The sequence below is a fragment of the Strongylocentrotus purpuratus genome, unplaced genomic scaffold, assembly GCF_000002235.5.
Source record: "Strongylocentrotus purpuratus isolate Spur 01 unplaced genomic scaffold, Spur_5.0 spur5_scaffold_16, whole genome shotgun sequence".
In the NCBI taxonomy this organism is placed as follows: domain Eukaryota; kingdom Metazoa; phylum Echinodermata; class Echinoidea; order Camarodonta; family Strongylocentrotidae; genus Strongylocentrotus; species Strongylocentrotus purpuratus.
Genome location: NW_022145601.1, coordinates 28609364 through 28634398, shown reverse-complemented (window position 1 = coordinate 28634398; position 25035 = coordinate 28609364). Strand labels below are relative to the sequence as shown.

Below are 25035 nucleotides of genomic sequence, written 5' to 3'. Positions count from 1 at the left end.
CAGTGCCTGTTGGTGCCCCATGATCATCTTTTTCTTATGTTAGTTGAGAGCTGAGTTAATGAGATAGCCACATGTCAGTAACCTCGCTGTGTGGTCTAATCCCTTCTGGCCCAGTAGCATTAAAAGTAGTTAAAACTCAAAGCTCAATTTCAAACAAAATAATTCCAAACTACACTTCTATTTCCTAGTCTTTCCAGCAAAAATCCCTTACAATTGTTCATCCTTTACAACGTAAACACTCCTTTATCATGTCATGAAATGAACCTGCTCAATTGTAGAATGTAAGCAAAGAATGTTGATTTACCTCCTTCATGCAGGAAGTTAAGAGCCAGACTGATCTCTGATGAGTAGAACCTAGCGTGTTCCTCTGGCAAGCGTCGCTGTCTCTGCATATGAAACATGAGATCACCTCCACTCACAAACTCAATCACAAAGAACAGCCTGCTGACCGTCTGGAAGCAGGAGTGGAGACCTACAAGGAATGGATGATTAGAAGCCGTCTCAAAGACATGCTTCTCTGTCTGGACCCAGTCTATGTCCTCATCATCGGTCACAAGCTCTTTCTTGATCACCTGGGAAGAGAGAAGAAAGTTAACATTAGTTACCATGACGATGATTCTCTTTATTTCATTACTCAATCATATGAGATCAGGATATGATTGGGCTACATGTATACCTCTCCAAGGGACTCTGGACTGTATCGGCACACCTGGGGTGTTTCACAAAGATCCTAAGGCTAAGTTGGACTTAAAAATTATGGAGAGCCGTGTGTAGCCTTAAAATAAAATATATTCAAAAGCAAAAATGCTAGTATTTTAGAGTTTTCATAAATTCCACATTAAGAAGATTAAATCCTCTTGATAAAAGAAAATATGAATGATTTGAATCAACATTTTATGCCTTTTAAAATAACTTTCACAAAATATTTTCAAAGAGGGCACCACACTCACTTGTTTCCACAGTGGGTCTAGAGGACATATTTGTTGTCAAAATGCATGGCCCCCTGCTTCAATTTCAAAACAGGGAAAAAAATACACGGGGGCTCAGGGAAAATTAGCCCCCGAAAGGCATAAAAGAGTTCCCCAAATTGCATAGAGTTCAATGCAAAACAAAACAAAGAGTGTTATTTTCATTCATGCTAGCTTGAAAAGTAGCCCCCAAAATTGTTAAAGTATATTTTTCCCTGCTTCAAAAACTTGGGGGATATGGGGTGTTTGTAAAGAAAAGACAAGTTTGTCTCTGATACGGAAACAGATCTTACCTTCATGGCATACACACGACTTGTCGCCTTCAATTCCACTAGAAGCACCTTGGCATAGCTTCCGCGACCTATGACCCTCAGCAATTCAAAATCGTCCAATGAGATTGGAGAGTTACCTATCTTGTCGTTGCCATTGGGAGCCTTTGAGAGAAGGGGGAAAAGAGAACGAAGAGAAATTATTATCACTGTCTTACCAACTTTCTTTCCAAGAATTCTAGACAAGAAAGAGTTACACATACATTTTATATCCAGCGTATCGTATCATCAATCACTTTTTTTTGTCAAAATGTAATGAGGTCATGGTATTACTACTAAGAGGAAGCTTTATTCTGTTCACACTTTAACTAAGAGAAAAATCAGTTCAAACATTGCTACAAAATGAGATATAACTCGTATCAGTCTTACAAAACAGAATGCAGAAATAACTGATGAACAAAACATTTTAACATAAATATGAACTACAAAACTGTATGTGGTAATCATGAATTAATATGAACCACATGTGTGTCTTGAGAATCCATGAGAGGTCAAAAACATATAGACATCTTGTATTTGACCTCTAAGAGCAAGAAGGGCACTACATGTCACTCTAACGCTCTCTGCACATGAACCAAGTGTTTAGGTTATTTTGTTTTACTCACTGTAGACGGTGTGGAAGAAGCGGTGCTATCCCTGTTCTTGCGTTGGTGTCTTGGGCTTCCACTTTTACCTACAGAAGACAAAATTGATTTTAAAAAATGATTAAACTATCAGCACATACCGTTTCTCTTCAGAATAGCACAAATATATTCCACACATATTTTGACATACCGGTAAACTAATATTTCTTATCCCCACTTCGATTTTGACAGCAGATCATATTGTACAGATGTAGTGTCATCTCTTTAGAATTATCCAGGATGGAACGACTTACACTTGCAATTTTTCCAAAACAAACACATTCCACAAGATATAAGAAAATGGAAAATAACTTTTCACAGGGAAGCAGGCCAATTGGAGCAGTTTGAAGAGCAGAATGTACATCGTGCATCAAGAAATCTCCTCTTTGAAATGTTCTGGCTGGATATTTGTGAGCACTAGAATTGATATCCTTCCCTGTGTGAAGAGAGCACACCCTTGTTGTAGTGTCTCTGAGTATTACTGGGAGTGAGTGAGTGCTATAGGCAAGATTGCTTTCACTTTCAGCCTCAAGTAACGACACAATGTACTTCGAAACAGAAAGAAAGTGTCAGAAACCTGGCTGCGTGCGGGCGGCATCCTAGGAGGAAATATCCCCGCTTCGGGGTTTCAGAGCTAGAATTTCAGGCGGGGATTCTCCCTCCAAAATGGAGAAGGAATTTGTTTCCTTTCAAATTCCCCAGTTGATACAAGGACCCTGGATGAATGAATGGGCAACAAAGCCTCATCCTGGTACCATGTCCCAATAAAAGTTGTTTCTCTTTAACCCGCATTACCACTAGAATTGAATAAGTGGAATGAAAACACTTTCTTTTCAAACCACAACAGCTATCTCCAGCTATGTCTGAATGTACCATTTACTATGCCAAGATTCAAATCGAGAGATCCTTTTTAGGGCATATCAGGAGGTTCCAACATGGATTGGAAACTAACCATGGTCTACAAATCATATACAGTTGGATAAGTATTCACTCCATAGGCACTCCATGTGCTCTTCATGCTCTATCAACTATACAATTGGGTGGGAAACTGAAACCGAGTGTGGCCGCAAAGAAATAAATGGCCGGCTTTCAATCCACTACGATCACGACAGGCCTTGAGTGGATATTCAAAAGATGCTTTTCTAAGAGGTGAAATTTGACCTGACGAATAAGGATATCCTATTGGATGTGACATCATGGAGTGTATCTTCCTTTTATGGTAAAGCATGCATCAAAACATCATTTCCCTTCTAAATCTGTACCAACAGCATTGGTTGTTGAACAGTGTTAAGGAATCTTGGAAGGCCACATGTCTGAAGGATTGAAAGCTGGGGGCAGGAACAGAGAGGGAAGGGTTTTCTCAGGGCTATAAAGATAACTATGATCAAAGGCAACCTCATATGAACTTCTGATGGTTGGGATAATGAGACAATTGTGAGTTGGGGGCGAAGGTATAGGAGGGTAATTCTTTGGACGAATGCAGCCACTGAGGGAATGCTAGCTTAAGGCACGACTTCATTTTGGTGGGAGGATTTTAGAACAGCCACTGTTGACCAATAATTAATTGCTTTTCATATTTTTGTATGTGGTTGGTGAGCTGGCTTTGCACTTTTGCTGCTTTTGTTTGATAAACCTAACCACGATGTTTGATTTCTGGAAAATACATCCGTAGTCAACCATTTTTCCATGGTCCAAATAACCAAGCCACGCCTGGTCTGCCATATCCTCCTCTGATGGAAGGTCATTGAAAAAATTGCACAATAAATGACGTGCATTCGAGGGGTGTTTTCCGAGGTGCGATCGGACGATGGAGATCAAATTTGGCTGTGATTATGGATGCTCTATTTTGCAGCGTCATCATAACGAGTTCTCATTCCAAAAATCTCTCTGGCATTGAGGCTGGAAAATTGGAACCCTTAATGGTGGATGGCAGGAAACAGGCCATGACGCAATCTGGCCTCATTTCAAAATTCAACTCTGTACAGTATTAAAGTGCACACCACTAAACATGGGTAGACACTCTAACACAGGTATTCTTTGGTTGCAAATAGGCACTAGAAGAGAGATACAGGACATACTACATCAATGTACTATTCTATATGGACTGAGAGAGAGAGCCAGAAGGGCATTAACTCTGTGTTTAAGTGTATGAGTTACCCCCTGTCCACACACAACATTTTCCGCGACTAATCATGATTAGCTATACCGTTTCGCGATAGTGATACCGTTTCGCGATAGTTTTACGACCAAAATTGTAGGTGTGGACGCTCACTAACGATACGTCGTATAACGAAACTAGTCTAACGAAACGCAGGTTTGGGCATCGTTTCGAACTGAAACTCTATAAAGAATCACGCCTAATCACGGAAATGTTGTGTGTGGACAGGGGGACCCCCTGGGGGAGTGTAACTAGTGTAACTAACTGGGCGGGGCTTAACGTGACCTCGAGCGAAATGAGACCAGACCTCTTATCACTATCGCGAAACTCTATAAAGAATCACGGAAAATGTTGTGTGTGGACAGGGGGCATTTTATACGATGATTCTTTAGTGACGACGTTTCTTGTGTGTGGACATCCTGGAATTTATACGATGATTCTTTATACGACGTATCGTTATAGAGTTTCGGGATAAATTGTTTTGTGTGTGGACACGCTGAATATGTCTGTTTGGCTCCAAACAAACAATGCATTTTGCACAACTGGAATCTAAGGGAAGCTGATATGAGAGACACTGAATTTCCTGCACATTTGTAGTGCATGCAGCTCGGGCTAGGCTGTGTCTACACAAACGATACATATTCATGTTTATCCATAACCACAGATGACATTCAACGAAAGACATGGCAATGAGGACACACCTCCCCATTGCATGCATGTACAAAATACATTAAGCTAGATTGCTTTTGAAAGAGATGACACATTAATAACACAGCACTCCATATGAATTCTAACCATCCAAAGACATGGAACTCATAATCCAATGAAAGGAGACCACACACTACGGTACATGGATTAGCAGATTGGTTGTTAGACTCTGCATGTGGAAAATATGCAAAGGTGATGATATAAATGGTTAGTGGGTAGAGTTAGAAATGTTTAGTATGAAAAGTGAGGATATAAGTGCAATGTTAAAAAACTGTACAGAACTGTATTATTGGGTGAGTGGAAAAGGGAACAATTGACATAGGAGAGAGCTATGGATTTCACCATTTTATCTTCTGATCTGTGCTTTTCCATTATGGCCTTAAACGCGTGGATTCAGCTGATCATCTTGTGATCTCCGATAACAATCCTTTTAAAAACATACAGAATTCCATTTCCATGCCTTGAATTGTTTCCCGCATACAGAGAGAGACTCGCAAGGAATAATATGAAGAGCGTGCAAGGAAACAAAAATCAAAACCCACTTCACACTAGATAAACATCCGGGTATATCCATTTTCCCATCTAACAAGTATATTTTCAAATGCAATAATAACAAACCACACGTTAGCATACCATGACTTGGCCTTTAATGGAAAGAGTTGAGATTCAGATTGATCACACATCTTCCAATCGATCCCAAACTCCTATCTCTCAAGTATAGAGCTGCAATTGATGTCAAGCTAGTTGAGAGCAATTTAAAACAATCCCAACTGTTTACCACATAGTGGCCCTGATATTTCAATTTCAAAGAATTTTCTGATCATATTGCATTGTAAATCATCTAGCTGTAAGAGAAATGAGTATGAATATGAAAGGAAAGGGTGATTGATGACCTGAGTTTGCATTCATACCTTGCATAGTGATGATAGCTTTAAGAGCTTCCCATCAACAGAAACACAATCACAGGAAGTCACAGGAAGTGAATACTCCTAAAGGTCAATGTCATAATCACAGACGGCTCCTATAGTTACAACCGAAACACGCAATACAGAAGCTCCCAAAACTGGCTTCAAGAAAACAATTGAAATGTTTCCTCCTAACTAAAAGAAGAGTGTGCTAAAAGTTTGCACGATGATGAAACAAAATCATTATTTACGACAGTTGTTGATGCATGAGTAGATTTTTTTTAGTGCATTATCAATTGACGTCCAAATATGTCAAAAGGAAGTATAGAAGAATCAAATTCTTGAGTTTGCAGATGATCATACATGTATTTCTTGACATCATCATCATCATCATCTAGTGCTGTCCCTTCGGAAGGGGTTGGTGGTTATGCACCTCCATCGCTTTCTGTCATGTACCCTTGCTCTAACCTCCCCGTAGTTAAGACCAGTCCATTTCTTGACATCATCAAACCAAGTGATTCGCTGTCTACCCCTTTCTTGACATAATAGACATCAAACAAGTAAAACACAGCAGAAATCAATGAACATGTTGCAGAATCATGTCATTTTCAACTCCAGGAATCATGTCATTTTCAACTCCAGGAATAATCAAGCTGTCCAAAAGATGCTTCCTTGACATCAGAAAGCCACTGCAATCCCACAATCTCAAAAAAGGCCTCTCAGATCATCCAGATTATTCCACAGGTTTTCTGCAGATTTCATGATATTTATATCCTTTATTTGCATCCTTGGAAGTATAACAACTCTTTTTCATTTAAGACAACAATTTTGGCACAAAATGACACCTTATGCTGGTCAACTGACAACCTGCCATAACTAAACAGTGCATCCAAAAATGTATGACTGTATCTTAAGAAATCTTGGAAAGCATTTGACTTAAAATCAAAGAGGCTGCAATATTTAGGGTAAAGAAACTGTTTCACACTACATGAAATAGGTTGGCCTAAATCCGATCTAGAGACCGAGCCCTTTTACAAGCTCATTGACCGTGGTCGGAGCAGGAAAGGGAGCACTTGCGTGTCTTTTTTTGCCTGTTCCGAAAGACATTGCATGCATGAGGCATAGAAACACTTACACAAGGCAGACATTCCCCTGGAGGTACTTATAGTGCATTTCCTTCTTACGTTTCCTTACGCATACAAGGTTTTCTATTGTTTAAGGATAGGTTTATTATTCTGAGATTGACACCTTCAAATCAATTTCCTGGTTGGGTGATACTTCTCAAGGGGGCTTGTACTTTTTTAATGTTCGCTATAACAGCAAGACTGTCAGTTTGTACGATAAAAACAGTTTTTTCCTCTCAGAATGCTTTCCTTTCCATTGATAAAATCAGGGGTTGTTTACAAATGCATGATACGTTATAGTTTAGGACAGGAAATGAGCTCTACTTAAATCTGGGAATTTATACAATAATATTTGAGAGCTTTATGACATTTCCTGAGCTGTACCAAAAAGAGCAAAACCAATCTAAATATTGATTAAAATATCAAATATGATATTAAAAAAGGGAAAATGAGAAGGTTCCATTTGTAAGAATAGAGATGAATGAATAAAAAAATACCTCCCAAAAAGCATGGAAATGTGTTTAAAGAAACTGCACCGATGGTTGCAAAGAGAATGTCTGCCCAGTGAGGTATGCAGGTATGAGTTAATTACACCCATTAAATACATGAAGAATCATGTAGGCACTGCACTTTAAATATGAGAGAAAGACCGAGACTTGACTTGGAAAATATGGAAAGGAGTGAGATAAGAAAATGAGAGGGAGAGAGAGAGATAGAGAGAAAGAGAAAGAAAGAGAAAGAAAGAGTGGAAGAAAGAGAAAGAAAGAGAGTGGAAGAGAGAGAGAGAGAGAGAGAGAGAGATAAAAAAGAGTGTAAAGAGAAAAATAGAACGCCAAGAGGGGAAATGAGGACAGAATATAGTTTTATGTTTGCTCATAGTGTTGGCTTAATGACCGTTTAATTTGCCCACAGTATAAACAACACTTTGATGAGTCGACACTCGAGCAAAGAGTATGTGCTTAAATATTGATTTGGTGCAAGATTGGATGATAGATGAGAATATGGAGGCAAACAGAGAGAGAGAGCTTAAACTCTCCCACAGCACTGCATTCTTGTGATATGACTCCATCATTATGGACGCAATACAAAACAGCATCAACACCACCAGCATTTTATGAATGCAATGTGCTACATTGCATGAGTTTGTAAATGCTTAATGCATATGATTTGTAGCTATGATCATGTTTTATTTGATCTTGTTTGTAAGTCCAAAGTGTAGTTATAGTATATTTGTTTCACAATTTGTGGAATAACCTCATTCTAGCGGAAGTATTTTGTTCTCCTTCATATTAATTTTCAATGAATTGCAAAAAGAGGAATGAAAATAAATATGAGTATTTTGGTAAAACAAAAGGAGGTCAAAATGAGGTATATCCACATGAAGACACAACTGAAAAAGGTCTATGTAAATGTTTGAAAGAATTTATCGGAAGCTATACAAAATATTGCAATGCAATATTCTTTTTTAGGATTGGTGATGAGATAAAGAAAAGAAAAGAAAAGATAAGCCATTTTCTATGTGTCCTCTCAATTTTAACCTAAATGTGGCACCACACTGCGTTACAATGCTTGAGCACGTACAGCATATATTCATGAAAGTATGCAGCACGCTGGACAATTCTTTATATAACATCATGTTCTACAAGGAGTAATAGTTTCTGAATATATTCCCTCTAGGTTTAATTTGGAGAAAGCCTTCATCTCCAAGCTGAAAATGCACTCCATCCTTCACAGAGTGTACTTAATGCGACAGGAATCTGCTTTTTATAATATCATCTAGCTTTCTCATTTCAACTAGAGAGCTGTTTATGCACAGCATTATTAATGGATGAAAGTTGCTTTTTTTAAGGATTGCCACCTAACAGATTGAAACTTCAAGTAGAAAGCAACGATGTTTGAAGCTGTAATGCAGCTTATGTCAGCATGCTGTAAACTTTAATATAACAGATTGCTTCCAACAAAACAGTTAAAAAGAAATTCCATTTCATTTTATGGGGCTGAACATCTATTCAAGATCATTTCCATTCAGTCTTTTAATACTAACTACTACACTTGCATTTTTTGTATAAAAAAATTAAGCAAATTAAAAAGAAAATGACTAGTTGCTCTATAATAATAATAATAATATTTAATTTTTAAATAGCGCTTAATACAAATGTCTCTAAGCGCTTTACAAATATACTATTACTATTATATTATTAGGCTGTTTAATCACTAATATTTGTATCACTCTCTTAAATGGCAATACGAAGCTTCAGTAGGCAGAAGTGTGTACTGATATAAACCACTTTGCTGGGATGTGCAAAAACTAAAACATGTATCTTTGATATCCGTGATTTATAAAATACAACAGTTTGAAGGAAAGTGTAGAATCTATGTTATTTATTGCTCGTGCAAAAAAGACACACAAAAATGATCAAGATAAGCGCATGTGAATTGACTCTGTCAGCATCCTAATATGCAACATAATTTGGAATGAAAGAAGAGAGTAGAGAGAAGGAGAGAAAGAAGGACAAGAAGATAGATATGGAGAGCTGGAGTGAGGATAAAGGGAGAGAGAGAAAGAGAGAGAGAGAAAGAGAGAGAGAGAGAGAGAGAGAAAGAGAGAAGGAAACAAAGAAAAGAGTGGAATTGTGATGCTTACATCTTTTACATATTTGTGTTGTATTTGCCAAGAAAGTTTCCTATGAACTATTTTGAGTTATGAAAGTTGAGTATACATCTATCCTGTGCGATCAGGGTCAGTGAATAGCAGTCAGATGTACACTGAATTAGCAGACCCCTTTCACACCCGAAAGATAATACAAGGGAAATGCAAATAATGCTAGCAGACCACAAAGCAAGATTTCACATGATGAACAAAAGCAATTGATTTTCTATTTCGATGTAACACAAGTGTATATTTTAACCCGATTTCATTAGATCTGAGCACATCAGATTTGTTTTGGTGATTATTCAGGTCTATAACTTTTCCTGATCAGCCTTGTTGATGGAGACACAGAATTGGCCGTTTACGTGGGCACTAATCAAATTTTATAGACAGGAAATCGTGAACCCCAGAGCAAACAGTGGTATGCCACATATCAAACTTTGGAGTTATTGTGTATGGGGGGAAAATCTGCCTTTTTATCCAAAATATGACATTTTAGGCTTCGACTACATCAAGGATTTGATCCAGTATTGTATACTCATAAAGTTGAAATAGGGGGGGGGGGCGGGGGGAGGAGTAATGATACATCTGCTAATTAATGATAGATTTTTAAAAGAAAACTTCATGCTTTGTTTCATTTGTGAATCTAGTGAAATACAAGAAATTAAGAAATGATTCTTTTTCTTTTGCAAACTTAAGGTACGAAACAGAAAAGAATCGGATAGAATAATAAAGAGAAAAGAATAAGTTGATTTGCTTTCTGTAGATACCATAGACAAAACATTATATAACTATTTGATTGTATATGCAGCAAGGCTAGATAAGTAATGGCACTGAAAATTAAAACAGACACAGGAAATAAAAACACCACAATAACTGAACACTTTTGTAGCTGTGAGAGGGTGACAGGAAAAGATGAAGATAAAACCGCCATGACAACAAAACACTAACATTTACCTAATGAATAGTCTGTGTCCACGGAGTCCATCGAATCTCTGTCGCTGCGCCCGCTGCCCCCGAAAAAGGCAGCGTTTTCAAAGCCGGCGTAGGGGGGAGGTGCCGAGCCTTGTTGACGCAGGGAGGAGGAATGAGGTGCGTGTGAGGGGTCTTTAAGGGTGGTGGAGGTGACAGAAGGGGGTTGGGACATGGGGCCAGTTGGGGCTATTAAGAGGGCGGAGTTAGGTGGTATTGGTAGTGGACATTTTGGGGTTAATGAATGTTATGAAAGATGTTTTAATATGAGGGGAATATCCGTTCAGCAAGAAAGATCGGAATTGTTTATATTTTCAAAGTTCAGATTTCAGTCGGGTGGATTTTTAATCAAAATATGTTTGTCAACAAATTAGTTCAAATGCAATACAAATCAAAAAAATCACAGCACAGTGTTGTGGCAAATGTCATTTAGAAAGGGTCAAATCAAAAAAAGTTTGTTTCAAGTTTTAACGGAAAAGGGGGTAGTAGGGAAGGGGAAGGGGTCAGGTTAACCAACACCATGGGTACAAGGATTGGGTTAGAGGTGCATGAGGGGTAATGGGGGAAGGGGGGTGAATGAGTGGTAGAATACAAGGGGGCAGGAACAGGAAGGTGGGGTTAGTAGAATGAAGAAATGAATTAACCATAAATTATGAATATGAAGCTAATAATCATATAAATATCTCAATTCCATAAATTATTTATGATTATAATATACATAACAGAAAAATTGGAAGCACTATTTTTTCAAAAATATATATTGACAGATTTTGTACATAAAGTAAACCCCCTTTGCCTTCAAATTAAAATGGTATGTGTAAGTGCCCAACAGTTTATATCATGCAACTGCTTGTTAGTAAAGCAACACAAATAGCCATGCAATTAAAATGACCAAACAAAAATTATCAATTGGCTGCAAATAGTACTAAAATAATCAAATATGTTGAACAAGAATATAAGCAGTTTAAATTTATCCAAAAGCAAGCCTATGAACCTCATAAAATATTTCATACCTGTTTTAAGCCATAGACAGAACAATTTTTTTCTGCCCTTTAAAAATAAGGTGAACGAACTTTGCGAGAAAGAAATTGGCTATTGCTCAATTTTATACCTAATTACCCAAAGCATTGTGATTTGTACCCATTACTAAAACTCAGCCCATAACCATCTCTTCCTCAGTGATAAAAGATAATGAGATACCTCTTCCCCTTTCAAAGAAAACAAATACTTCCCTTCAACCACAGCCAAGGGATATTGTAAATCAATTAGCCAGATCCATCAAAGGATTTATAAAACCCAATCGATTTTGAATGTAAGATCACATGATTTTTTGTGTGATTACTGTTTATGGTGTGGTGAAATATCAAAGTCCACGATTGAAGGCTAAATAAACATCATGAAATCAACTGCATGTGACTAACAAAATCTCTATATTTCAACTTTTTAGAATTCATAAATATCTTCATAATGAATGAATTGTGTGAGATCTAATAGTGATTGACCACATTGGAGATGTCTACTTTTCTACTATGAAAACATTTTAATTTTGACTTGTGAGTCGACTCCTCCCTTCTCTAAATGAAGACCATGTATGAGTTAGTAGAATGATGCATGGGCGGGCGTAGCCACTCCTGCCAGAGGGTAGACTTACTTCGTTTGTGATGGGAGTCGCTTCTATCGCCTGGCTTGGAACCAAAGTGTGGCAAGCTTCCCGATCCACTCCTCTCGTCCAGGGTGGACAGATTGGCCTGGCAGATCAAAGATCAAACAGATTGAAGGAAACTCATGAAACCAAGCAAGTCTTATTAAGACTGATATGAATGGTTGGACATTAACAGGCCCACAGGACACATGGCGGCTCAAAATCTAAGTCTGGACCCCAAAATTTCACAATTCAAAATAATAATTCAAATATTTCATTTCTATCAAGATTTTGTGCAACTTAGACATCATTCAATATGCTACTACATGTATTATCATCAGAATCTTATTCTGCTTCTTTGGCATTAAAACACCCAACGATGCAATCAATTAGAGAAGATTCTCCACAAACAACCAGCTACTCTGTTTCCAGCTACCACCATCTAGCATGTCTATCTAGTCTATGTACAAGTGCACTGCTATATCAGGCAAAGGGTATAATGCACACAAACACAGACAGCACTATATCTGTAGTACTGTGTAGTGTACTTGAAGGACACTTACAACGTCATACCTAGTCTTGTTTCAAGGCAAAGGTTACAAATTGTGAATCTGTTTTAACTAAATTCAAATGAACATTCATTACAAGTAGTTCTATATCTATTCACAGTTCTAGATGTATGTCATTACTGTTATAGTATACAATACTTGTGACTTTACCTGTCTTTCCGCACATGACACCTTCACAAGACGATGGCATTTCTTATGAACGAGCAGCTTACAGTCAACGCACTTGTATCCCTGCCGCCCAAGACCCCAGATACGGTCTGCGCAGTAGGTACACAAAGCCCTCTGTTGGTAGAATAAAAGACAATCAATATGAAGGTTAAGGTATATCTAAGAAAGGAGATTAAAGGCTATTAATGTATTATAAAACTTCAATCCTATATGTTGTTTCTGGACAGAAAGTGTCAAAACTGTTTTATGACATTAAAGAAATGTTTGACTATAGAGTATGTTTCAAACTTCTATTTCTTGTTTTGTTCCTCTTAAAATATATAAATGCTTCCAGTTATTTGGCTCTTGATAGTGAAGTTACATTTCAACAAATTGGTGTCTTGCAAAACATTTAGCACTTGAGCAATACCATGTATATATCTTCTGTGTTAAACATAACCAGTGAAACATTCAACAATATAATACGTTTCAGTTCAACTCATTAAAGTCTAGGCCTCAGATTTCTCAGAGAATAACAAATTGGAATTGCATGTTTAAATGAAAATCAATTGTTGCATACAGGTAAACTGCAACCTAGAAATACATCATAAAAGTGAAATGTTTAGCAATATCATATCTGTGGTAGCACTATACAAATATCATAAATGCTTGTGGCAAAGTATAAGTAGAGATATAACAAATTCATGGTCAAATAATCTCTATCACAATATATGTATTGTGCTATGCCTTGTACAAATAATATGAATACATATTTGTGGTGGTGAAGCAGATGAGAAAAATATCTATTAAAAAAATCCTTTGTCACTGGTACAATTTGAAAATGTTGGAAAAGATAAATTACATTTTTTCATTTAATTTCTCATAACACTTGACAGGCCCGGTCAACAAACAGAACAATCAGTGGATTGCTAAAGTCAACTTTATCACACATACAGTTGGTTTATGTGCCATAATACTCAAGTAAAATTTAAAAAAGTATTGCTCACCCGACTGAATCTCTTTGGTTGGAATGTATGTCCATTGACTTTGTAGAGTTTTCTCCATCGTCGAGCTCCACGTCTGTATATGTTTCCTGCAAGGGAAGACAAAAAAAAAAGGATTGTTTAAGGTGTGGCTGCTATAATGTCTTTAAGAGGTGGAGAAATTAGCAGAGAAAACCTTGCTTTTGAAAAGCCTAAGGTATGTTAACTCATATTTAAATTGAATTTACAACCTCCTGGCTTTCAAAGGACTAAGTTGAGAGAAATCAGAAAAAACGATGAAAATCCCTTATCATGAGAAGTTTAGACACTTCAATGTTGAAAGAAAGAAAGAAAGAGAATTCAGCAACTGGAACGACGTTCACACAGAAAATTTTCTTTAAAGCTGTTGAGTTAAACAGCTTTAAACTAATCAGCTCTAGATACGATGAATTTTAGCTGTGTGTGAAAAGGCTGAAAGTATACTTGCAGCTTGAAGCTGAATAGCCTAGTCTGCCTGCCACAGGACCATTGGATCACACCATCAAAATCTTTCAACAGCATTCGCTACCAAACTGGTAAACGCACAGCCTGTGATACATACATGTATGATGACTGAAAACCATCAGTCACCAAACCCTGCCACTACCAGCAGATACCTCTAACCTTCCACAATAGTGCATATAAGTACAACATAACAGTTTAGTCTCAATTTAGTCTACGTGGTCCTCAAATAGAATAGGGATAGAATTCTTTAAGAATACTTGATGACCAATAAAAAGTTTAGATGGTTTAGTTGCTGGTATATTTTTTTGAATATGACAAATTTTGTTACCGGTGCTTGACTAATATGCATAAAGGTATATGTCTCGTATCAAGACATTTGCTGCCAGTTTTTTTTTACATTCAGGCATATATACTTGTCTGTTTGTTTCTTCATATAGTGAACTATCTCATAATGTTAAAATTGTAATCTTAAAATGTTGCATATTACAAGATATCTTAGTTTTTTCCCCTTTTTTTTAATAGAAAAGAAGCACAATTACATGTAGTAGTAACTCTGCTTGGATTGCTTTTGGGTCCTTCTTGCTGTTAGCTGAACTGCTAATCATGATGACATAAGGCTTTCTATTGCTCATTCCAAGGGAAGCCTGTGGTTCCGTCTTTCCCACATATTATCAAGAAGTTAGCTCATGAAAAATGAGAGCCATCAAATTTAGCTGGAGGCAGGTCAAGCTAATTACACTGAAATGAACAGAGTGAATATGGGAGAGCATGGGAGGGAGAGAATATCATGATAGTTAAACCAGGGAAAGAAACAGATTGAATATGGGAAGGGGCATTAACGAGAGGAGGGGCAGATGGGGTAGGGGCATGTGAGAGATAATTAATTCATTGAAAGGTTGACTGAATATAGGGGGAGGGGCAGAAAGAGGAAGTGGACATTTCCAGATACAAATACCCAGGGAAATTAACAGAATGAATATTAGGGGGGGGGGGGAGGCAGCTTGCGCGCAAGTTTAGGATTCATGACTCAGCCACAGGCTTCCTTTCTCTCTCCAAGGCTCCGAAAGTATGACAGGAAGCTGACCTGTAATTCGGTATAAAAACGCTCTGCCCCTTCTTTCGGATCCTTTCCAAAATAGTCACACGCTCTTGGCATTCAGAGGAGTGTTTGCTTACAGCGGCATGAACTTGACCTACATTTACACAGCACACAGCTACATGCTCGAGTCTAACTTAAAGAGAATGTCGAGTTCTGGGAAAATTAATGAATAGTTGTGAGCTTTATCATTCTGTTTATGTTATTGTAGAAGAATATCATTATTGAAATTCCCCTACAAAGGACTGTTCTTCAAATGCCTTCCTATTCAAAATGTGACAAGAAATAACAGAAGTGGTTGGACCAAACTTTCATGCCAGATGTTTGTGTAGTCCCATAAACACATTTCTATGTACACTGTGACTGTGACTTCAGCAAGACTAGCTCAATTTCTTATCATTTATCCGCGACCTCACAGTATACATGATTTTTATTTGCCACATCATCAGCCTATATTTCCATTGCTTCCAGGTAGTATCTCCCATAATGCAATCAAATAGCCAGAACTCCACTTTATCTTGAAGGCAAAAAATGTATAATGCACATTACTATACCCCCATGTATCTTCCCTTCAAACCTCTTTCTAAACCACTGTGTGAAAATTATATCTATGACCAAAAAAAATCAGATGCACACCCAAGATAAATTTAGTACTAATCTGACATATATCCTCATAAAGAAGGGGGGGGGGGTGGTTAATTGCATAAATCAGCTAGCTCTGATGGTTATGAGGGCTATAATGGATGCTAATGTATCCTTTGTTTTCCATCTCTCAAAAAATATCTCGAGGCATTGAGTAGGCATTACATCAGTAATGCCCTCACGAAAAGAACTTTGCTTGAGGCTAGCGATTGGCCCCACGCTCAGAATCAGCGAAGGAGTAATGAAGAGAAGATTCAGTCATATTGAAATGAAGCTCATTAAGAGCTGCCGGTCATAACCGTGTGGCAGACAATCAGCGTGGGAATTAGTCGGAGATGAATGAGTTTGGGCTAAATTAGACAATATGTATGCATGACTCTTTAACAAAGGATTGATGAATCAATTCATGTTTTCTAGGAGGAGGAGGAGGAGGAGGAGGAAGAGGAAGAGACAGGGCATGGGGTAGGATGGATGGGGCGTGCAGGACGGGTGCGGTCAGGGAATGTGATCTGTCTATTATAAGGACACAAATCTGGGCAGTGATTAATGACAAAGTCAATACACACAGACACACAAAATGGTAAGAGAGAGAGAGAGAGAGAGAGAGAGAGAGAAAGATATATAGAGAGAGAGTCAGAAAGAGAGACAGAGAGACAGAGAGACATGTACAGTGTACATGAAAATGTAGTAAAATCTATATTATCTGCTGAGAGCCAGGGTGTGTTTACTCATATACTTAAACAGATTCAATGCCCATCAAGCTCATAACCCAACATATTTGGAAGAACATGAGCAAAAAACAGAAAGCAAAATTGGTACATGAAAGCACATAAAAAGGACATTTTCCTTCAAGAATGTTAACATTCTATGAAAGAGAAAAGGGCATTTTCTTGTTTACTTCATATACATGCTCTACTATTTTTTCTGAAAAAAAGAGTCCCTAGGCATGCAAGCACGTAGGCCTCAAACCCAGAGAGCTTAACAATCAAAGCAGTACAACACCAAATGTATCAAAGTGTGGAATGTGCGTTATTCAGGGAAATATATTTCAAGTTCAAAATTCTCAAATCTGTTTTGAGCAAAGCATGAAAAATTGCTTGAACAATAGCTACGAATTTGCAATAAAGTCTTCTAAATGGCTAGCAAAGAGTGAAGTGACAAACAGACACTTGCTTCCTTCAGACAATGATTCAAAATTCAGAGGCATTGAAAGACAGTCCTCTTCACAAACATAAAGTTCATGTAGTATATTGGGGTGAGAATTTCATTTTCTGAAAATTCAATTCCTAAATTTAAATTACGGGGCACGAATTATCGAAAAATGCAATCAAATCTCCAAACTCATGCAGCAATTGAGTGTTAATACAAGAAAATGGTAATTACTAAGCAAATTAGAAAAACTAAAAACAGAGGAATACTTAAACACTATTCAAAACTCACCATTCTAATTCTCACTGCACAAGATTCAAATTAACCAGCAACCCTGACCAATAGTGACCTAAACTTTTACACGTGGCAGCTCAAGAATTAGCTGCACTGAATAAGTAAGACCACTGCTGACCAAGCCCAGATCACGAGTGACCAGAAATCTACATGTACCCTAGCAAGGATGGACTGACCATCCGTTAGAGGAAGTGGGTATTTTCCACCACTGGTCAAATCATCTGTCTTCTTTAATGAGTTCTCTACGCACGAATGCAGCTCTCTGATTACTCATTACATAGTTTCCTTGTAGGCTGGTTGGCTGGCATATGGGGTAGACAACTCAGATTAAACCTTTATCGTTGCTTTCTGGCCGTTTCCTTTTGAGGTCCCAGGATTGCAGGGGACTTTGTTGGGTAATAACCCGGATTTCCTTTAACCAGATCATTTCTGGCATGAGACGAGATTGGAAACCACTTTGGACTTGTATAACACTTCGAAAGCAACACAAGGATGATAAAAGATATATCAAGTATCATATCATTTTGTTTTGTTTTCATGAGTAGAATTAATAGCCATGTTCGCACGGAACCATCATGGTTTGTGCAACCTCAAAGTTTTTAACACTGACGTTTACATGGGACAAGAGACAGAGACAGAGGCAAATAGCAATACAAAGGGGTAACTTGTAAAATCTTATACCCCCCCCCCCCCAAAAAAAAAGGGATTTTTAAATGCAATATAAGCTTTGCATTGTGATCCTTATAGATTCCTTCCTCACAATGTGTGAGAACTATCATTTAGGCTATCTAATCCAAAAAAGTATTTTCAAAATCTCATTTTGCTACCAAATCTCTGCGCTATCTGGCCCAAATGGGTGTGAGTCACTCCCTGTCAAGCCTGCGAAGAGGAAGCCAGTAGACGCTACCGATAAGAGAACACCAGGAACTAGTACAGAGTTGACTCATGCCAACTACGGCCTTCTTGGCCCTTCATCTCTGTCCGTTCCCGTCTTCCTGGATATTTCTAATTATGTCACATCAACCTTGATATAATCTGATGATAGTCTTGAGAGAGAGAGAGAGAGAGAGGGAGAGAGAGAGAGAGAGAGAGAGAGGGGGGGGGGGAGGGGGAAATGCAAAGAGACAGAGGGACAGCTAGGGGAGCAGGTGGAAGCATGAATAAAACCCTTATTACTGCGTCACAGCGACTCAAAGTGATTTCTGAACGGGGCTTTCCACATGCGTGCCAAATCAGCAATGAATTAGGAATTTGCTTTACATTCTATCCCTTTCAAAATTAGAGTACCAGCACCATAAGGCTTGAAATTTGGTCCCCTATTCCCTAACTAAAGAGTTATAAATAAATGTATAACTCCGGCCCTAACTTATAAAAGAATCATAAAAAAATGAAGAAACATACGCATACAAGAGGACATAGATATAACAAGAACACAGCAATTACTCCACCTTTTTCAAAAGGCAGGAACTAACATTAACAGACAAAACAAAGAAAGAAACAAGAAAAAAAGAAAGGTACAACCAGTGGACAAACAGGAACAAAATAGAACGATAAACTTACTGTCTTCCCCAGGACAAGGCAGGCCAGGTCGGACTGGAACTGTTGGGAATACTGCATGAGAAAAATAAAAATACAAAACAAAAAATTATTAGAAAAGGTAGCAAAAAAATATATAGCATATCATTGAATTCATTAAATGAAGATGTGATACAGACACACTACAGAACCCTATCATAAACAACTGAGCATTTCACATTTTCAATTTCATAATAAGTTTTTTAAAAATGCAAAGCTTTGCATTTAAAACTTACACTATGCCCTAATCTTATCAAAATCTCAGAACAATGAATATTCATAAGCTATTGCTTCTTTGAAGATCAGTCCAACTCTTGGTCTAATATGGAATCTGGCATTGTAGGTTAATCAGACTTATATCACAATCATGATTTAACCTTAACCCCCTTATCCTTTAACCCTCTTTAATAAATCATGACGTTTTTCTACCCAGAGAAAAAATTGTACGGTTTAATTAAGACTGCAAAAAGTGAAGATACATTATACGCGCCAAAAATACCAGGAAACAAGTCATTAACTATGCAAAGGCATTTGGTATAGTTCTGCCTATAGGGGAATGCATAGATAGTTGAACTCATTTATTATGCAGAGAGATGAGTTTTAAGTATGCCCACGGATGATTAAGTATGCATAACAGTGCCATCAAGAATACATGGCGGTTTGTTGCGCTTTGCAAAGCCCGAGCTGATTTATGAAATACGCCATGCGTGGAATGCAATTCACCATGTCTTTCACAGCTCTCCCGCGCTCCTGCAATATACATGAAAGCAAGGCAGCCAGCCAGCCAGGGAGGGAGGCAGGGAGTGTGGCTTAGAGTAATATCAGTAGTCAAAGAGTTGGTGGCAATTAAACGGCACTGTATTACTGCCATATGATATGGAAAGGATCATCTGCATAAAGACGATGAGACATATAAATTGCCAAACTGTTTTGATGTCTCTGTTTATTGCCAAAGAACGTTCCCCCCATGGAACCCAAGAAGTTTGATCTGGTCTCTACTCCTCTAGCTTACATATTTGTGGCAATAAAGTTAGAATGATACATTTATCAGTATAGCATAGTAGTGTTCCTATGCTATGAGGTCTTCTGTTTTGTAAATTAATACCAGTTTTTCTGAGAAACATGGAGACAATACGGGCCAAAAGATCACCCAATTAAAATATGCTTTATACTAAAAATAAAATATATGTATACAATTTTTTAGTTTTAAAATTTGTTTATCACAAGAAATATCGCACCAAAAGAGAGAGAGGAGAGAGATAGAGTAGGGAAAGGGGAAATAAAGGAAGAAGATTATAATAACTTTAATAAGGAAATAAAGCTTGCAACGGAGAGGGGGGGGGGGGGGGTGGTCCACAGGAAATTGGCAATCTATGCTATTTTACCCTAAACAGCAGTGGCATTTTGAGAAGCTCTCACTAATGGACTGATTAATGAGCTGGAAGAAAAGCATAAGGAGAGCAGGGAAACCAACTAGATTAAACCCATCAGAGATTGAGCTATGAAAATATAAGGCCCCATATTGAGGGCAGGGTATAATCTGAGATATAGAGTAATAACAACTTGAAAATGTCAAACCAAATATCAGTTTGCTAAATGAATGTTTGGTGCTTCTTTTTGTCATGATTGTGGCTTGAAATATGCTAAATGTTTTCAAAAACAAACTCAAAACATAATGGTTATGAGATCATGAAAATAGAGGTAACAGACTGAATTGTGTAAATGAGCAACAGCAAAGAACTTCAATAATATATCTGCATATATAAGAGTGTCTGAGAACCTGATCCCATGCTCTTCAGTACCTGTGCTAACCCTTTGAATGGCCAATTCAAATTCTAAGAGTGAAAAGGAAATTCTTAACCAGGCATCCAAGAGAAGCACCCATGTATAATGCAGTCTCTTGAATGAAAGCTAGGAGGCCTTGGTTATCAAGTGATTTTCAAGCTACGCAGCTGAGACACAAATTGCATAGACAGGGTTGGTCTGCAAAAGTAAAACCAGCATATGGGAATATGGTTTATCTGTGCTTCATATTAATACACAGTTCTGTTTGATTAGCAGTGTCGTTAAGCTATGCCATTCTCTTGGCTCTCTGTAGTATAGTCCTTGTTTATCATTCAACGACAGAGACCCAGTGCCTCATCAAAATGACAACAGTAAGGGTTCCGGCCTTGAGCGCCCCACATATCTGCAGGCTCTTTGGCTAGTCTGTATGCAATTTATGCATATGATTTAACACTGTGAGGGGAGTGCTGGGTATTCCATTTCTCTAATGTAAATTATCCTTGCACTTGTATTAAAAGGAATTGCAGTTAAAGAGCATTAAACATATAGGTTAGAAGTTTGATGTGAATTATTACTTGTGAAGTGAAACCCTGCATATACCGTGCATGTGCTTGTTTGGATATTTTAAATAGCAAAATGATGAAATACTGGAGACTTGCAGAAATTTAACACAGCAAACCTCTACAAATATTGTCATCCCTCGTGAGAGTGGGTCTCGTTATCTTGAAGCCAGTATTTTTTTTAAATTACATTAATGTTCGATACTACATTCTTCAATGGAGCTACACTTTTGTTTTTTGTAAGTTTCCTGATGATATCAATATACATACACATAGGACTTAGAAGACAACCTTGAATCATCCAATAATAAATCATAAATATGACAACTAAAAATTACCTGGGTTGTATAAAAGTAATATCAAGTGCTTTAAAAGAATGCAATAGTGCAGTATAGCAGCATGAATGCTTGATGAATACACTGCCACATATATACCCATTACGGCATTGGAACTTCACTCGCATTTGAAAATCCAAACCCATTCGATTATGCCCATATTGCATTTCATTGTTGTCGATCAAAGCGTGTGAAAGAATGGATTCTATTTTCTGTTCACCAGATTCTTTCTTTTCTCTGAAAACAGCCATTCATTCATGAGCACAATCCCTGAGAGCAGAAAGCACCTTGCCCTACTTTCATTCTGCCTGCTAAGAAACCTGCTAACTCTATGGAATGTTACTACCAGTTAATTTCATTAGATTCTGCAATTCCGCAATTCTACTTGTCCTAACAATAAAATATTTTTGAAAGACACCATTTTTAGATATTGAGAGTACAAGTAAGACAATGTTTTCATATGAAACAAAAGGTATGCATGGGAACTAATACAAATGTTGCATATAGTTTACTTTTAATAGATTTCTGAGGAAAAGGTGACCCCTCGCTCACCCTCCTCCTCCTCTCTAATTTCTTGACTCACATTTCACCAGCCGTAGAAGGTACTCTCGAAGAAGTGCCCTTGCTTTCCGAATGTCCATCTGTGCTTAGTCAATCAGAGTTTTCCTCAGACAATTATTCCTCCATTTCAAACACAGTTCCAAAAAGCTACACAATCATGAAAACCCTCCTTGCAGTTGAGCATATTTTCCCTGACTAATTTTCACTTTTCTGTTTGTTCACAATATCTGGTCAGAAGCACAAACATGTTTGTTTCACGGTAAACTCGGCTATCTATTCATGAATGCATGATGGGCTTAGCGAAGGTTGCATGCAAACCACATACAAATAGGTGTATCCTACCGCTGTTACACATTCTACTTTTGGGGAATGCTACAGCAGTGAACACACACGGCAACCGACGATGAGATAATGCAATGTAACTACTAGACTGCTATGCCAGGAATTCTCAGTCAATCTAAAAACAACGAAACATACAAGCTAGACACATAATGTCTCTCCTATGTCAAGAACAGCTCGACTTTCCTTCTCTTACCCCCTTACTCTCTCTCGTTAGATGAGTGGAAGAGCAAATGTGCAGCCTTGATTGAAATCTAAAAAGCGTGAGCTCATGCCAGCATTCCCGAGTACTAGCGTCAGTCAACCAGCCGAATGTACAGGGTCTCGTTGGAGAGGAAGAACGGCTCAGCTGTCACTCTGCTGACTCGCGGGCACGACACGTATGACATGACAGCCACACGATCCCCTTCTCTGTCGCCCCCCGTCCCGTGTGTTTTACCTGAGGGGGGGGGGGGGGTTGTTACGCAGCATGCATGTGTATGAGACATGAACGAATTTGATCTTTATCATACATGTACATCATAGGGGGAAGTCTATAATTAGCTTGTTTCATTGAAAACAACAATATCGTCACATCATAAATCTTGTTAGCAAACTGTTTGTATGCCAACTAAATCATCTCCTCCCTCCCTCCCTCCCTCCCCCTTACTACGGTTACAATTTTGTTCTTCCGGTTAATAATATCACTTTTAAAGATTATGATTATGATGATGCACAGTGAACAAGGTAAAGGCCTAATTTAAAGAAGCCAAAATACTAGTTTGAAAATGACAGTATTAAATTAATTAGTCAAAATTTTACTAAGATAGCCAAGTTGCTCTAGAATAAGCTGCCGGTAATTGTTAAGCATTAGTGTGACATGTCCATGTTTCCTTTGCACAAATGGCAATTTCTCTCCTTCTAGATTCTTTTACGCAAAACAATGCAACTTTTACAATTTTGAGAACATCCCTATATGGACATTTTTTCATAAATTTTGCTTGTTGTCAAAAATAATTTTTCATAATGATCTGGCCTTACTAGCTCCCTGCATCTGAGTGTATGATATCAATGCTCTGTGTAATTCTGCATCTGTGCACTATCTACTTTATCTATCTCTACACATCATAATCAGTGCATTGTTCTGACCCTTCTCTCTGTTACATTATGAAAGTCTTAAAATGGTCATGGCCGGCAGTCATTATGATTCGGGCGAAGGAAACACGAGAAGGAAATACTTAATTTAGGACCTTGTGGTCATGATCATGAGGCTAGGTTCAAGGAAATAAAAGCACAAATGTTGCCAAGGTTGGGTAGTAGATGACTGCAAACATTAAAGGGCATGCTGCAACCTGGAATCAAGATCTTATGGCAAACATTAAATTGAAGGCATGGGACTAGAGTAAAAAATCCCCCGACCCTTTGCATGGCTGTGTGCATATTTTGAGGGCAGGGATAGGCAATGAACTGTATTCTTCAATGAACCTAGGTCTGAAATTACCAATGAACAAGGCTTATGTCATAAAACAAGGCATTTAATGTAAAGTTCAGTCTTTAATAACATCCATAATTTCTTTATCACGGTGATCAAGGTTTCCAATCCTCCTGCTTCAAATAAAATTACTCTTTTAAATTGGTCTTTTTGCTAGAGGATGTTAATTGGCAAATTATTCAAAAACAATCAAATATATAAAGGTATTTGGAGTACATTTTATCTCCTTTCACAAATTTGGAGAAATTAAACATTTTCAATGAGTCAAATTTGAATCATCAATACCCCAAAATGCACCAAGTAGGTCTAATGTCCTCATGAATGTTCCATGTAGTTATATTTCTTTGTGATCATTAGAGATCATTGAATAACATATAAAACTATTTTATTTATCACTCTGAACAGCCATCAACCCACCTACGTTTTCCTATCAACACACAGACAAAATGGCTTGTCAGACATGCACAGGAATTGTCCGCAGAAAATGAGATTTACATAATTGAAGCTTGGATCGATAACGACATATGGGTTACATGGGGATGCAATGTGCCCCTGAGATTTGGGCAAATTGGGGCGCACCAAATGGATCTGCGTCCATTGGGGATTGAAGTATGTACAGAAAGCCAGGTGAGAAGGACATCTCTGTGTTCACACCAGGAGAAACAACATTTGGAAAACGTTATTGGTTTTGACTTGAATGACCGGAAGGATTGTTAAATTGTTATCGTTATCAAATCCTTGAATCGTGGCAGGCCTTCAATCAAATATTAATTAACTGCTTAGGCATATCCGATGAATATTACAAAATATTGCATTGGGAAGTCGGATGTTACTGTTTAAAGAGATCAATTGTGTGAATATTTGCTCAAAGCCAATCATGCATATAAATTTGCAGCTAATTATTGCGTGGTGCTCTTCATATCTATTTGAACAGGACCGGTATTCA

The 25035-nt window shown here is 37.9% G+C and overlaps 1 protein-coding gene across 7 annotated transcripts in view; it reads right to left on the bottom strand.

Moving 5' to 3' along the window:
- The window catches only part of LOC581257 (protein kinase C iota type), a 91299-nt gene that overhangs the window by 7975 nt on the left and 58289 nt on the right, over positions 1-25035 (bottom strand). For 4 of the 7 annotated variants that reach the window (XM_011684538.2, XM_011684540.2, XM_011684541.2 and 1 more), the window contains 8 exons: positions 19024-19074; positions 13803-13888; positions 12799-12930; positions 12089-12185; positions 10423-10626; positions 1903-1970; positions 1262-1402; positions 305-572 (listed from right to left, as the gene is read on the bottom strand). In XM_011684538.2, the coding sequence (XP_011682840.2) occupies positions 305-572; positions 1262-1402; positions 1903-1970; positions 10423-10626; positions 12089-12185; positions 12799-12930; positions 13803-13888; positions 19024-19074 (1047 nt within the window). Of the gene's footprint in view, positions 1-304; positions 573-1261; positions 1403-1902; positions 1971-10422; positions 10627-12088; positions 12186-12798; positions 12931-13802; positions 13889-19023; positions 19075-19306; positions 19335-22301; positions 22971-25035 lie in introns of those variants that run through there. The other 3 variants (XM_011684544.2, XM_030987238.1, XM_030987237.1) reach the window with 3 other exon arrangements.